The sequence below is a fragment of the Dromiciops gliroides genome, chromosome 1 (assembly GCF_019393635.1).
Source record: "Dromiciops gliroides isolate mDroGli1 chromosome 1, mDroGli1.pri, whole genome shotgun sequence".
Lineage (NCBI taxonomy): Eukaryota > Metazoa > Chordata > Mammalia > Microbiotheria > Microbiotheriidae > Dromiciops > Dromiciops gliroides.
The window spans coordinates 677,127,509-677,144,904 of record NC_057861.1 but is presented as its reverse complement, the minus strand read 5'-3'; the positions used below and the strand labels follow the sequence as shown (position 1 = coordinate 677,144,904).

Sequence of the window (17,396 nt, the reverse complement as noted above, 5' to 3'; positions counted from 1 at the left end):
AACCCCCAACTGCCTCACCCCCCCCCCAAATAAATAAATAAAAAAGATGTTGAGACTATCAGAGTAGAATGGTACATGCACGGTCAGACACAGTCACTGTTAGTTGGTTTACTTAATTTTTTTTTGTTACAAGAAAGGACTTTTTTAGGGGGGAGTCTCAAAATGACTAATAAAATAAAGTTTTTAAGATGTTTCTGTTCTAAACATTGTGTGTAAATACATAAGCACAGTACAGATATGTGTGTGTATATGTATGTATAGTTTATCACATTTAAGAAAGTTCCATTTACATTGTTGGTGGAGCTGTGAACTGATCCAACCATTCTGGAGAGCAATTTGGAATTATGCCCAAAGGGCGATAAAGCTGTGCATACCCTTTGACCCAGCAATCCCACTTTTAGGTCTTTTGCCCAAAGAAATCATGGAAGGGGGAAAGGGACCCACATGTACAAAAATATTTATAGCTGTTCTTTACGTGGTAGCAAGGAATTGGAAGTTGAGGGGGTGCCCATCAATTGGGGAATGGCTGGACAAGTTGTGGTATATGAATACAATGGAATACTATTGTGCTGTAAGAAATGATGAGCAGGAAGAGTTCAGAGAAACCTGGAGGGTCTTACATGAGCTGATGATGAGTGAGATGAGCAGAACCAGAAGAACATTGTACACGGTATCATCAACATTGAGTGTTAACCTACTGTGATGGACTATATTCTTCTCACCAATGCAATGGTACAGAAGAGTTCCAGGGAACTCATGATAGAAGAGGATCTCCAAATCCAAGAAAAAAAAAGAAAGAAAGAACTGTGGAGTATAGATGCTGATTGAACCATATTATTTCTTTTGTTTTGGGTGCTGTTGTTTTTTTTTTTTTCTATTTTGAGGTTTTGCATCACTGCTCTGATTCTTTCTCTTGTAACAGGATTAATGCAGAAATAGGATTAATGTTATTATGTGTATATATATATATGTATATGTATAGAGATATATAGATATAACCTATATCAGATTACCTGCTGTCTAGGGGAGAGGGGAGGGAGGGGAGGGAGGGAGAAAAATCTGAAATTGTAAAGCATGTATAAACAAAAGTTGAGAACTATCTTTACATGTAACGGAAAAAATAAAATACCTCATACATTAAAAAAAAAAGAAAGTTCCATTTATTTCGTTTTTAGTGTTTCAAACAAAAATGAGTATTGCATTTTATCAGATATTTTCTGTGCCCATTGATACAACCATGTGATTGTCATTGTTTTTAATTAATGTGTTCTTTTATGGACATAGCTTCCCAATGCTGTACCGGTTCTACATTCCCGATACAAATTCAATCTAGTCATAATGATTACTTTTTTTTTTTTGGTTTGTTTCTTTGTTTGTAGGGCAACGAGGGTTAAGAGACTTGCCCAGGGTCACACAGCTAGTAAGTGTAAAGTGTCTGAGGTCACATTTGAACTCAGTTCCTCCTGAATCTAAGGCCGGTGCTTTATCCACTGTACCACCTAGCTGCCCCCCATAATGACTACTTTAAAAATATACTGATATTACTGCTTTGGTAAGATTTTATTTCACATTTTGTACAAACAGTCATTAGTCTAAGATTTTCTTTCTTTGCCTTATTTTATTTTGGGCTTGAGTATGAGGATCACATTGGTCATGTAAAAGGAGTTTGGAAAGGAATAGTCTATCTCTGTTTGTCAAGTGATTTTTGTGATATAGTAGCTAACTCTCAAATCCCTCAAACAGATCCCTTATAAAAATATTAAAGAGAAAAGAAAAAAAAAAGCTAACAAAACAAACCAGTTTTTCAACTGAGTCTTACAGAATAGATGGTATTCAACACCTCTCCATCAAGGCAAGTACAACTTTCATCACCTCTGTACCAATATGGTTATTACAATTACACTGCATTATTCAGTTTCAGTTTGTTTGTTGCTGCTGTCCCGTCCCCGCCCCACCCCCCTTCCCCCGGCCATTTACCTTGTTGTAATTGGGTATATTGTTTTCTTGGTTCATTCTGTACCGGTTCATAAGTTGTTCCAAGATTCTCTGAATTAATATTCATCATTTCTTATGGCAAAATAGTATACTTATACATACAAATATATTTCTGTACTACTATTTGTTTAACCATTTAACAACTGACGACTCCCTACTTTCTAGTGCTTTGCTACCACAAAAGTGCTGTTATAAAGGATGAAAATGGGATCTTTATTTCCATATTTGACTTCCTTGGAACATATGCTGAGCCATGGGATCTCTGAGACAAAGGGTATCCACATGCTAGTGCCTTACCGAGCTTTATGGCAAACTGTTTTCCAGAATCAGCGGGTGAATCCATAGCTTCACTAACTATATTAGCGTATTTACCTCCCCATATCAACTTTGACTAATCTCTCATATTTTGCCATCTTTGTCAATTTTTGGGGTGCGCATAAAGCTGTGAAGTTGTTTCGATTTGTATTTCCCCTTTTATTAGTAATTTGGACAATTCTTTCATATGGTTGTTAACTGTTTGCAATTCTTTTTTTGTTGTTGCTCACATTCTTTGATGACATTCACTGGTTCTTGGCCTTAAATATTCCTGTTACTTGTCTATATATCTTAGATAAGATATGCTTCTAAAAGATATTTGCTATAATGATTTTTCCCACCAACTGCTTCCTTTTTCCTTCTAGTTGCCTTATTTTATTCATGGAAAATCCTTTATTTTTAAATTTTGTCATAGTTTTAAATTAACAAGCACTTATTTTTTTCCTCTGTCCTACTTACCTGTTACCTCTATCCATGAACAACAACAACAAAAAAAGAAAACCCTCATAACAAATTTGCATAGTCAAACAGATCCAGTTAACTCATTAACCATGTCCAAAAATGTTTGTGTCATTCTGCATTTTAAGCTCATTAGCTCTTTGTCAGAAGGTCAGGAGCATCCCTCATATTTGGTCCTTTAGAATTCTGACTTGTTATTGCATAAACAGAGATCTAAAGCCTTTTAAAGTCGTTTTTTCTAAAGAACATTGTTGTACATTTTTTCTCGTGATTCTGCTCATTTCACTTTGCATTATTTTGTACAGGTATTCCCAGTTTTCTTTGAAACTGTCCACTTCTTCATTTCTTATGGCACAATAACATTCCATTCTATTCATATACCATAATTTGTCTAGCTAAGTGACTTCAGTTTCCAGGTTTTTTTTTTTTTGCTACTAGAAAAGTCACCATAAATAATTTTGAACATATGGATCATTTTTCTCTTTCTTTGATTTCTTCGTGGGTATAATGAAAAAGCTTTTCAATTTCATGTAATCAAAATTGTCTATTTTATCTTTTGTGATGTTTTATAGTTTCTTTACCTGGATTAACAATTGTGCCCTTCTCACTGAAATACATTCTAGCACCAGCATGTTGGCTAGACATGTAGACAACCTACAAATTAATGGTGCTTATGTCATAGGGTCTAACTTGAAACCAAAACAAGAGGCAACCCATTTGAGAAGTGTTTTAATAGAAGAGGTCTCCTGTCTTAATCGAGAGGAAAAATAGGGAAATCCGTACATGTAATAAAATGACTTCTCTCTCTATATATATATATTATGGAATAGTAAATGAAATTATTCAAATACTGCTAGATATATTACCAATGATTTTGTTGCTGTTTCTTAACTAAAATCTAGTCCTTAACCATATCACATTGGAAATTTTAAAAGCACACTTGGGATTTTATTGTGGTAGGGAACTCTAGTGAGAAAAGCCTCTCTAACATAGATGGACACCTGATCATAGTCCTAGAGAGTTATTTGTTCAGAAAACAAAACTTATGGTTCTGAGTACAAATATATAAGCAGATTCTTAATTTCCACTGATTTAACTAACTCTTCTTTATAAAGTTGACTCCCAAATATGCATCCATTGGATAAGGTGGATAAGGTGCTGGAAATCAGGAAGATCTGAGTTCGAATCTGGCCTCAGACATTTACTAGTTGCATGACTCTAGGCAAATTACTTAACTGATTTTAGCCTCCATTTCCTCATCTCTAAAATGTAGATAATAATAGCACCAGCCTCAAAAGGTTGTTGGGAAGCTCAAATGAGATAATATATGTAAAGCACTTTGAAAACATTAAAGGTCCTATGTAAATGCTCACTGTTATCTTTTTCTGAGCTACAGTTTACAGTTCTAGCTGTCCATACATGCCCCCTACGTTCTAGTAAAAATGAACTAATTTCTGCCCCTGGCAAAATGCCTTGAGTTTTCCCATCTCTGTGACTTTGCTCATGCAATCCTTCACATCTGGAATATCTTCCCACCCTCTTTTCTTTTTTCTTTCTTTCTTTCTTTCTTTCTTCTCGCCTTTTTTTTTTTTTACAAGGCAATGAGGGTTAAGTGACTTGCCCAGGGTCACACAGCTAGTAAGTGTCAAAAGTGTCTGAGGCCAGATTTGAACTCAGGTCCTCCTTAATCCAGGGCCGGTGCTTTATCCACTGTGCCACCTAGCTGCCCCCCCCCTTTCATCTACTCAATTCCTACCTAATATTTAAAACCCAATTCAAATGCCATCTCCTCCAAGGAGTTTTCCAAGATTACCTGTGACAACAAGCTACCCTTCACTCCTTGCCCTTGGGCCTCATTTTGTTTTTCACTCCCCCAGTGTACTTATGTCATTATCTATTCTAGTGTTTTAACTCACCTGTTGTTGTTTTTCAATTGTGTCTGACTCTTTATGGCCCCATTTGGGGTTTTCTTGGCAAAGACACTGGAGTGGTTTGCCATCTCCTTCCTCAGTCCATTTTATGGATGAGGAAATTGAGGCAAACAGGATTAAGTGACTTGCCAGAGTCATACATCTGAGGCCAGATTTGAACTTAGGAAGATGAGTCTTCTTGACTCCTTGCCTGGTGCTCTATCCACCTAGCTGCCCCTTAACTCCCCTTGTAGGCTATAAATTTAATGACATTACGAGTCATCCCTGATCTCTCCAGCACCCGACCAACAAGCACACATTAATTATATACCATGTAATTTGCCCAGCATCACACAGATAGTATCTGAGGCCAGATTTGAACTCAGGTCTTCCTGACTTCAGGCCCAGTGCTCTATCCACTGAACCACCTATCTGTCCCAGTTCTCCCACTGAAGCTGAGGTCATCTCCAGTTATCCTAGTGAATATTTTGCTACTGGACCGAGATGGCTCTGGAGAAAGGAGTGAGGCTGGTGACTTTGTACAGCCTTGCCTCACTTAAATTGAATTCATTGCAAATCATGACATCACCTCCCTGATGTCAATGTCTTCTTTCAGAATGAAGGACAAGCAATAACAAACTAATGACCATGTACCAGTCACTGCAGCACATTATGGAAATAAGAATGTAAAAGTGAGACGGTCCCTAAATCCTCAAGAAACTTGCATAATACATGCTTGATAATACATGCTCATAGAGAAGCAGATGCAGGAAATATATATATATATATATATATATGCATATTACAGATATACACACACACATACATACATATACAATAAACAAAAAAGGAATTTGAAGGGAACATTAACAACTGGGGAGCTATTTCAAAGGAAAAACAAGATTTGACCACTTATTGGATATGGGTTGGGGAGGAGAGAGAGAGAGAGAGAAAGAGAAGGAGGGAAGGAAAAAGGATAAGAAGTTAAATATGGGAACAAGGCTGTAAGTCTAGGAGGATGGTGGTACTCAACATAGTAACAGGGAAGTTAGGAAGAAGGGAGGGTTTGGGGGAAAATAATTAGTTCAGCTTTCAATATGTGGAGTTTCAGATGTCTGCTGCATCTGCAGTTTGAGATATTTAAAAAGGAGTTGGAGAGGCAAGATTGGAGTCAGAAAAGAGGCAACTGGACAAGTAGATCTGAGAATCATTTATGTACAGACATAAAGGAAACCAGAAGAGCTGATGAGATCACCAAGTTAATCAGTATGGAGGCAGAAGAGGGCCTGGAATTATGCCCAACATTAGCAGGCATGACATAGATGAAGAGCCACAAAAAGAGACAGAGAAGGCATCGTCTGGGTAGTGGGAGAGAATACGGAGAGCAGTGTCACAAAGCCTTGAGAAAATAGAATATCAAAGGGAAGAAAGTGATCAACAGTGTCAAAGGCTGCAAAGAGATAAATAAGGATGACGAATGAGATCATTGGTAATTTTGGAGAGAACAGTTTTCAGTTGAATGATGAGGTTGGGAACCAGATTACGAGGAATTAAGAGGAGAGTGAGAAGAAAGGAAATGTTATTATAGGTAGAAAAAGCTATTGTAGATAGCTTTCTCAAAGAACTTAGTCACAAAAGGAAAAGGTAATATTAGGATGATATCTAGCAGGTATGGATGGATCAATGAGGGTTTTTTTCAGGGTGTGGGAAACATGAACATATTTCTTGGTAGCAGAGAAATAGCCAATAGACAGGGAATGATGGAATATTAATGACAGAGTAGGGATGGTAGAACAGAAAATGTGTTGAAGAAGATAGGGTGGAATGAGATCATTTGTGCATAGAAAGGAGTTTGTAAGAAGAAAGGCACTTCTTCATGTGAAACAGGAGTGAAGAAAGAGACACTAGAGGAAGGTATTTGCTTGATGTGACATGACTAGCAGGGGAGAAGAGGAAACTCTTTGTGAATGGCCTTAATTTTTAGTGATATGAGGAAAGATTCTCAGGTGAGAGAATAGAGAAAAAGGGCACTGTGGGAAGCTCGAAGAGGCATGAAAATGTTTGGAAAAGCCATTGTAGTGAATGGCATAGAGAATCAATTAAAGAGGTGTAGAAAGACTGCCTTGCTGTAGTGAAGGACTGGTAGAGATTACATATTGTAAACATGTAGTGGACTCAGCACAGTTTAATGATTTTCTCCAGCTTTGTTCAGCAGCATGTGAGTAGGAGTAAAGGTGGCAGATGGTGAGAGTAATCTAAGGCTAAGTTTGAAGGGAGAAATCTTATATATAATAAGGGGGGGGGAGGGACTTGAGAGAAGATGACAGTGTAGTCCTGAACTGGTTTACCAGGGATGGGGAAAGGGAACAATGGGAAAGGAATAGATTGTGGCCAGTGCAAGGGTGGAAGAAATAGGATGCTATGAACAAAAATAGGGAAGTGAGAAGGAGGAGAATTTTTAGGGAGGATGATAATGAGTTCTATTTTAGATATGCTGAGTTTGAGGTGACTATGGGACATCGAAGTGGAGATGTCCAGTGGCAGATGTGAGACTGGAGGTCAGGAGAGAAAGATAAGTGGAGATATGAGTAAGTGGCTGGATACATAGATTTGGGAGTTATCTGCAACATACTAAAGCTGATGAGACCACCAAAATTAAATGTAGAAAGAGAAGAGGAGAGAGCCCAGGACAGAGTCTATGGGCACCTTAATTCATGAAGGGCAGAACAAACATAACGGTTCTGAAAGGAGATTGAAAAAGGTTGGTTGTATTATTTACAATAGTACAAGGCAAGTCTATCATGGCTAAAGGGATTTACTATGAAATTTTCAAAAAACCCTTTTTTAATGACTATTCCATAATGCTATAGCATGGCCCCTAAGGGCAGTTAGAGCAGTGTTCCGATGATTTTATTTTGTTGTTGTTGAATTGTTTCAGTCATGTCTGAATCTTGATGACCCAATTTAGGGTTTTCTTGGCAAAGATACTGGAGAGACTTGCCATTTACTTTTCCAGTTCATTTTTATGAATGAGGAAACAGAGGAAAACAGGGTTAGGTGACTTGCACACAGCTAGGAGGTGTCTAAGGCCAGATTTGAACTCAGGAAGACTAGTCTTCCTGACTCCAAGTCCAATGATCTATCTACTGTACCACCTCACTGCCCTAGAATAGTTTAATACCAGCCACGAAAATTATCTGTAAGAAATCCAAACAAACCTAAAAGAAAAGGAAATGAGCATAAGAGGATTTTAAAGAATTAATCCTAAGGAAGAACATTAGCTTTTGTGAATACCAAGAATAATGTGTGTTGGATTGATATAATCATATATTTAGAACTGGAAGGGACAGTGGTCACCTATTCCAATCCCCTTAATGATAGGTAAAGAAATTGAGGCAATAGAGAGAGTTGCACAATGTCACGTAGGTGGAAAGTGGCAAAGCCAGGATTCAAATCCAGGTCCTCTGACTCCAAATAGAAATTATTCTGATTTTTCGAGGCAACAGGAACAACATTATGTTTACTTCTATTGTATTATTTTGGCTACAGACTAGAAGTTAGCTAGCTGAAAGATTACAAGAGAATGTAAGTGAAATATTCACAATTTGCCAGGCAACCAGGACTTCCTGATTGGCTATGAGCCTGGGATTTTAGGATGGGCCGATATGCACAGACTAGATTACCCAGGTAGGCTAATTCTAATTTGGGGTTGGGAGTGGGAACTGTTTTGAGATGAAAGATGACATTTTCAAGCAGGTTATGAGGGAAGATGTTCTAGGCTAAGAAAGAATCAGAGGGAATGAAGCAAGCCTGGGGAACTATCCCAAACACATCAGGAGATTGAATTACCAGCTAGTCAGTATTTAGGTAGCATTCTTTAATTTGCACTTATAATTACTTCACTCTGCAGTAGTATTTATGAGTTTTCATATTCTCTTTTTCCTTATAAATAAACCCAAGAAAAATTCAATCTTGTGATCTAAAATGGGTGGCAATGACAGAAGAGGGACAAGTAATTAGAGACTGCATATTCAGATTGCTGAGGAAGCCAACCTTGCTAAGGGCCCCAGAAGGTTCAGAAAGATTGGTGCTACTATTTGGGATTTAGTGATCAGTTGTTATGTTATATTTTCTTAATTTTCCATAGCTTTTTTATTTTTGCTTGGCAGGACAAGGGATTTGAACCACTGGTGAAAGTTGTGGGGTGAAATGTAAGGGTCCTCTGGACTGGTTGGAGTCGGAGCTATGGGAAGCTTTTTATATTCTGTGAAATGTAAAATCCAGGTCAGATCCTCTACTCTTCCTCTGTTAATATTTTTTCATATGAATGTATGTTTGTGTAAGAACTCTGAAAAAATTTATTGGAAGCAGACACTTTCAATTAGTGTAATTAGCTGGGGAACAGTAGATAGGGTGGGTATGGTGAAGAAAAGAAGGGATTAGCGGGTTGGTACAATGCAAACAAATCCAAAGCTGATGAGATTTTTTTGAACCTACTTGGCATGGATGCTTTTGACTACACAGGTTATGGTAATAAATCTTTTTACTGCTCATCAATAAAACAACTTCATTTCAAAAGCTAGTAATTTTGAATTAAAGGTACAACAAAACAACGGCCCAAAATGTTCTCGTACTTATGGACCACTTTAAAGACAAGTTTGCCTTACTCTTAACGCCTATTTCATATCTGGAATTAGAGTAATTTCAAAGTAGAGAAAGACAGATTTACTAAAGAGAGACAGAAGAACAGACTCTCTTTTCTGTACTTTTTCAATACCATGTGATTTTCTGACCAATTTGGCTTAATATAATGATACATATTCATCTATTTAATATGAAGAACTAAAAATGTAATGTATTCTACTTAAATGATTTTTTTATAATATACATAAAATGAAAACAGATGGTTGTGAATTTTGAGTCTTTCACTTTTATTTCAACTTTTTAACATGTTCTAGATGCCAGCCTTTTTGTTGATAATCCATCACATAAAGTCCCTTTAATTATAGCACTGTTCCTGTTACATATTTTTCAGCCAGTCAATAAACATTTTCTAAGGACCTACTATGGACTAGGCACTATACTAAGCACCAGGGATAGCAAGAAAGGCAAACCAGTATGTACAAACTGTCTATCTCACTGTTTGTACAACTTGACTGTCACTGACACTGAAAACTCTGAAGCACCAGGGCTCTTTTTTTACCAAGCCCCTACTGAGAAAATACTGCATAATAATGTTTTGCTTTTTTTTGGGGGGGGGTAGGGTAATGAGGGTTAAGTGACTTGCCCAGGGTCACACAGCTAGTAAGTGTCAAGTGTCTGACGCCAGATTTGAACTCAGGTCCTCCTGAATCCAGGACCGGTGCTTTAACCACTGCACCACCTAGCTGCCCCCTGCATAATAATGTTAATGCTCCTTACAAGAAATTATTGACGTGACTTGTCCCTGTAAAAATCTTCAGTTCATAGTAAACAATTTTCAGAGGCATCCCTAAATGTCTGTGCATTACTCACAGAAATATTTCACATCTCTTACTGAAAGGTTCCTAAGATGCCCAAAGCCACAAGGTGGTTTTTAATTGATACGATGGTACTTTATGATTGAAAACATTATTGGCCATTATCTACAGCTTTACAAGAATGGATCCTGTCCCAAGATTCTTGCTTCTCACTATATACTTACCACATATAGTTGCTTCCAGAGACTAGCCCACTCTTGCAGTGTTGCGGTGACCTCTGTCACGATAGAATCTTCCAGTGGAACAACAGTTTCATATTGCCTACAAAACAGAGACAAAGAAGCACCCACATTAGGATTGGCAAAACTGAACACTTGTTTCTTGGGACAGAAAAATCAGAATATACTACATATTCTGATTTTGCCAATTACTTAATTCACATTAAAAACCTGTACAAATGTCTATATGCTTATACTTCTTGCCTGAAATCCCTGTCATTGTGGCTAAAACATATTACAATAATTTCTTTTAGTGAACTGATGATTAAAAAGCACTAAGTCTATATGTCTTTATGATATAAATTCCCATTTTCACTTCATTTATCGTCATGTTCTAATGGTAAGAACTTTGGATTTGGCAGAGAACCTGCAGTGGAGACTTGAGTTTGTCACTTGTGACAGAGTCAGTCATTTTTCAGTTGTGTCCAACTCTTGGTGACCCCATTTGGGGTTTTCTTGGCCAAAGTGTTGGAATGGGTTGTCATTTCTTTCTTCAGTTCATTTTCCAGATGAGAAAACTGAGGCAAACAGGGTTAAGTTATTTGTCCAGGGTCACACAGCTAGTAAGTGTCTGGGAATGGATTTGAACCCATGAAGATGACTCTCCCTGATCAGTGTTCACATCCATTGTATCACCTAATCAGTACTTGTGTTAATTTCTAAATAGCACTTTATCCTTCTGGGCTGCTCTGTTTTCTCATTTATAAAATTAAGAGGTTGGAACAAATGATCTGTAGTAATAGGTCTCTTAAAATTCTAAATCATAAGAAGTCTTTTCCTTTTAAAAAGAGACAGTTGTTCTATTCTCTCTTGTTTCCAAATGTAATATAAACTCCCATGGAAAAGAATTGTTCCCTTGCATATGTTGCAGGACATAGGCACATAGCATAGAATAAATCAGAGGCAGCCTAGAGGTAGTCACACATCACATTTTTAAAAATTTAATAAGCTCTTTCTCTGTTTCCTGTTTTCTTAGTGTTAGACTTTTACAGCCATTATTAGATGAAGGGGAAAGGCAAGATTTGAATGCTGAGTGTATATATTCTCTTAGTCTTGTTGCTGTTGTTTGTCCTTTGTTCTCAAAGAGGACCATGACATGGGGAGGTGATGTCATGACTCATAATGAATTAGATTTAAGTGAAGGAGGGCTGTGCAAAGTTACCAGTCTCACTCTCTCCTCCAAAGCCATCTGGGTATAGCGGTAAGATTATATATAAATTATTAAATAACTATATAATCATTAATAATTAAATAATTATATATATATATATATATATATGTGTATCAGAACAACTGGAGATGGCCCTGGATGCAGTGGGAGACCTTTATTTTTTTAAGCTAAGATCTTTCCCTATGTCACAGGGTGAAATAGAGGGACATGAACATGGTGAGGAAGGAAAGGGATTGGTCAATGTGAAGGATGCTCACACCTTTTGAAAGCTGATAAAAATTTTATTTTTAGGAAATAATCAGTAAGCCTGAAATACAACCAAATTCACATCTTCTGTCATTACTTTCCTGCCAATAATGATATTATCCACTTGTCAGTTATAAGAGAAAATGTATTTTGTGAGGAACAGAAGAAGCATCTGTTCCTATTTTAAAGCAAATGACAAAAGGACAACTATGTTTAACAGAAGTCTTATGTTAATGTTGAACACTATGGAAGTTTAAGAAGATAATTATATTCACATCATTATGCACTGATATTCTAGTGAACTAATCAAATGAAAAAATAAGAACAAAGGCACATTGCAAATGATGTTGAAGTTACTCATGATGGCCAAATCTGCAGCTCAGCTAAAATCAAGTTTCTTTCAGTGGTTTATGTATTAATAAGAAATGAAACACAATGCTAGGTCAATTTTCTTTATTACACTAAGTATCTAAGAGATGGCTTTTCAACTTTGATCCAATTCTGCTAAAACCCCCCCACTATCAAGAGATAATTTTGCATAGATCTCCATGCTAGGTAACTTTGGGAGAGGTGTAAAGAAGGCAGCCCCTGTCCTCATGAAGTTTATAGGATAACAGTTATGCCAGTATACTGAAGAGTTTTGCCAATTCGGTTAATAAAATAGATCAATCAACAAGCATATATTAAGTAATGACTATGCCCAAGGTTAATATTGGCAAGCACTGGTAATACAAAGACAAAAGTGAAATAGCCATTGCTTATTAAAGAGCTTTCATTCTAATGGAGGATAAAATGTGTACAACATGGGTACGGACAGACTATATATGTATATACACACATACATGTATGTATATGTGTGTACACATACACACGTGTATGTGCATTTATACAAAGTACAAAATTACATTGTATTCTGCATGTATGTGTGTGTGTGCATGACTGTGTGTATATATGTGTGTGTATGTGTGTGTGTGTGTATACACACACACACACATACAAGGTAGTTTTGAGAAGTGCTCTATCAGCTAGAGGAACCAAGAAAGGAATCTTCAAGGAAAAAAGTGATTCCAAAAGGAGGAAGGAGGAAGCACCTGTCAGGCCTAAGATGAAGATTATACAGAGATATGGAGTCTCTATCTCCCATCTCTGAACCTTTGCACAAGCCCTTGCCTGTGCCTGGATTGTTTGTCTCCTTCACCTCTAACCCTTAGTTTTCCTGATTTCCTTTAAGATTCAGCTTAAATCTTATTTACTCCTGGAGATTTTTTCCTACTAGTGCCATCTGCTTATGCCTTCTTTCAGACTCTCTCTTCTTCCTTCTCTCCCTCCTTCCCTCTCTCTTGGATTTTATATATTTATTATTTGTTAGTTATATATGTGTGTCTATATTGATGTGTATATATGTATATATTTAGTTTATTATTTACATGTTGTGGGTTCATTAGAATTTAAGATCCTTGAGGGCCGCATCTGTCCTGAGCTCACCCTGTTCTCATTTGTATTCTCTTCTCTCTAGGATTTCATTATGTTGCCTTCTCTTGGTTTTCCACCTACTTCTCTGACTACTTTTCAATTTATTTTTTCTAGATATTTATCTACATCATGTTACAAGTGAATGTTGTCTTATAAGATAGATAGCTATTGAACAAATTAAAATAATATTGGTTATTTTGGAGAAGCCAAGAGTGTGATGAACCATAGAATGAAATAAATTCTAGATGCTTCCTTTTATATTTATCATTTATTAAATTTTACAACTGGCTGTCATACAAGCATCTTAAGCTATATGAAGAACAATAGAATAAAAGCATTACTCAGCACAATACCAAATTATTGGGAGAGTAGATGAAAAAGTTATGCTCCCTCCAAAGGCACAGACTCATACAGTACAAAATAAAACAAAGAAACAAGGAATGTAACTAGGACCTGGTTTTATGGCTAAAGGAGACATTTGGGGGAATTTGAATGACCAGTATCATATTTCTTTTTTTTTTCCGTTCCAATTTCTCTCTGACCCTCCACCAACTCCCCCACCCATTAAGAAGGCAAGAAATATAATGCCCATTATACATATGAAGTCATGTAAAACATTTTTCCACATGAGCCATGCTGCAAAAAAAAAAAAAGAAAGAAAGAAAGAAAGAAAAGAAAAGAAAAAGAAAGAAATTGGAAAAAAAGCTTCCCTCTACACTCAGGGTTCACCAGTTCTCTTTGTGGAGGATACATTTTTTTATCATGAGTCCTTTGGAATTTTTGTTTATCACTCTATTAAACAGAGTAGCAAAGTCTTTCATAGCTGATTATCTTTACAATCTTGTTGTTACTATATACAATGTTATCCTAATTGGGCTCACTTCACTTTGCATTAGCTTGTATAAGTCTTTCCAGGTTTATCTGAAACTATCCCCCTCATTATTTCTTTTTTTTTTTTTTTAAATGAGGCAATTGGGGTTAAGTGACTTGCCCAGGGTCACACAGCTAGTAAGTGTTAAGTGTCTGAGGCCGGATTTGAACCCAGGTACTCCTGACTCCAGGGCCAGTGCTCTATCCACTGCGCCACCTAGCTGCCCCCCCTCATTATTTCTTATGATACAATAGTATTCCATCACAACCATACACCACAATTTATCCATGCATTCTCCAATTGATAGCATCACCTCAATTTCCAATTCTATGCCACTACAAAAAGAGCTGCTATAAATATATTTGTACATATGGGTACTTTTCCTTTGATCTCTTTGGGGTACAAAACTAATAGTAATATTTTGTGGTCAAATTTTATAGCCCTTTGGGCATAGTTCCAAACTGTTTTCTGAAATGACCAGATCAATTCACAGTTCTACTAATACTGCATTAGTGTGCCACCTATTTTTCCACATCCCATCCAGCATTTGTCATTTTCTTTTCTGTCTTGTTAGCCAATCAGATGTCATTTCTCTAATGATCAGTGGTGTAGAGTATTTTTATGATTATTAACAGCTATAATTTCTTCTGAAAACTGCCGGTTTATATTCTTTGACCTATTTATCAATTGGGGAATGGTTCTTATTTCTATAAAGTTGGTTCAATTCCCTACATTTTTGAGAAATGAGACTTTTGTCAGAGAAACTTGTGGTAAAATTCTCCCCTCTCCCCAGTTTTCGACTTTCCTTCAAATTTTAATTGCACTGGATTTGTTTATGCAAAATTTTTTCAATTTAATATAATCAAAATTATCTCCTTTATGTACCATGATCCTTTCTATCTCTTGCTTGGTCATGAACTCTTTCCTTATCCATAGATCTGAAAAGTAAACTATTCCATGCTTTGCTTATATTACCCTTTATATCTAAATCATGTACTCATTTTGATTTTATGTTGGTATAAGGTGTGAGATGCTGATCTATGCCTAGTTTCTGCTAGACAGTTTTCCAGTTTTCCCAGCACTTTCTGTCAAATAGTAAGTCCTTGCCCCAATGGTTAGATCTTTGGGTTTATGAAGGACTAGATTACTATAGTCATTTGTTTCTGTGTATTGTGTACCTAATCTGTACCACTGCTCAACCACTCTATTTCTTATCTAGTACCAGATTGTTTGATGATTACTGCCTTTTAGTATTGAGATCTAGTATTGTTAGGGCATCTTCTTTTACTTTTTTTTTATTCCCTTGGTAATCTTAACCTATTTTTCCTCTAGATGAATTTTGTTATTATTTTTTCATAGCTCTGTAAAATAATTCTTTGAAAGTCTGCTTGGTATAGAACTAAATAAGTTAAATTAGGTAGTATTCTTATTTTTATTATATTGACTTGGCCTACCCACAAGCCATGGATATTTCTCTAATTGTTTAGATCTCTCTTTGTTTGTGTGAAAAGTGTTTTGAATTGTGTTCATGTAATTCCTATATGTGTCTTGGATGGTTGATTCCCAAGTACTTTATGCTGTCTATAGTTATTTTATTTTATTATTTTTATTTATTTATTTTTTGTGGGGCAATGAGGGTTAAGTGACTTGCCCAGGGTCACACAGCTAGTGAGTGTCAAGTTTCTGAAGCCAGATTTGAACTCAGGTTCTCCTGAATACAGAGCCAGTGCTTTATCACCTAGCTGCCCTCTACAGTTATTTTAAATAGAATTTATCTATTTTTTCCTGTTAGATTTTTCAGAAATATACATTAATATTTATGATTTATGTGGGTTTATTTTCTATCTTGCAATTTTATTAAAGTTTTTAATTTTCAACAAGTTCTTAGTTGATTCTCTAAGATTCACTAAATATTCCATTATATCATCTGCAAGAATGATAGTTTTGTTTCCTCATTGCCTATTCTTCTTCCTTCAGTTTCTTTTGTCTTGTCTCATTGCTATAGCTGCCATCTCTAGTAAATATTGAATAATGATGATGATAAAAGAAATCTTTGCTTCACCCCTGATTTTACTGGAAAGGCATCTAGTTTATCCCTATTACAGATAATATTTGCTCTTGGTTTTAGATAGATACTATTTATCAATTTTAAAAGCTCATTTATTCCTATGCTTTCTAATGTTTTGAATAGAAATGAGTATTATATTTTGTCAAAAGCTTTTACTGCATCTCTTGATATAGTCATATGATTTTGTTGCTGTTATTGATATGGTCAATTATGTTTATAGTTTTCCTAATGAACCAACCCTATATTCCTTGAATAAGTCCAAATTTGTCATAGGGTTTCTTCTTTGTGACATTTCTGAAATCTCCTTGCTAGTGTTTCATTTATAATTTTTGCAGCAATATTCATTAGGGAAATTTGTCTATAGATATTTTTCCTGTTTTTTTTCCCTCTCTTCGGTTTAGGTATCAAAACTACATTTGTGTCATGGAAGGAATTTGGCATGATTCCTCCTTTACTAATTTTTTCAAATATAGCATATAGTATTTGAATGAGTTGTTCTTTAAATGTTTGGTAAATGCACTTGCAAACACACCTGGTCCAGAATTTTTTTTGCCCATTTAGGTTAGGTCATGTATGGCTTATTCAATTTCTTTTTTAAAAAGATAGGATTATTTAAGTATTCTATTTCCTCTTCTGTTAATCTGGGAAATTTATATATTTGTAAATATTCATCCATTTAATTTAGGTTGTCAGCAGTTTTTTTGCATACAATTAGGCAAAATAGCTCCTAATAATTGCTTTAATTTTATCTTGATTGGTTGTACATTAAACCTTTTTATTTTTGATATTGGTAATTTGGCTTTTTTCTTTCTTTTTGAAAATCAAATTAACCAGGAGGAAAGGCACTAAGCTCTCAAACTCATGACATGATCACTTCAAAACACATCAAAATAATGCCATAGGACAATGCCTGGAACAGCAAAACCCACAGAAGAATGTGCTGAAATCAACTTCTAACCAAGAACGACTTGGAAGGCCAGAAGGAGGGAGCTGCTCTGCTGAGAAAGGAGTGGAGCCCAAACCCACAGTCACCCTGACACAGATACAGTCCCAGGAAGGCCTCACCAGAGAAGGAAACCTCCACAGCCTCTGAATCAGCTGAAGTGCCAGTATCATCTGAAACTAAGCTCAGTCTGGTGAGAGGGCTGAGC

General features: G+C 36.2%; 1 protein-coding gene across 5 annotated transcripts in view; it reads right to left on the bottom strand.

Moving 5' to 3' along the window:
• The window catches only part of DOCK3 (dedicator of cytokinesis 3), a 529,377-nt gene that overhangs the window by 295,246 nt on the left and 216,735 nt on the right, over positions 1 to 17,396 (bottom strand). For all 5 annotated transcript variants that reach the window (XM_043985259.1, XM_043985293.1, XM_043985275.1 and 2 more), the window contains exon 5: positions 10,363 to 10,459. In XM_043985259.1, the coding sequence (XP_043841194.1) occupies positions 10,363 to 10,459 (97 nt within the window). The remainder of the gene's footprint in view (positions 1 to 10,362; positions 10,460 to 17,396) is intronic.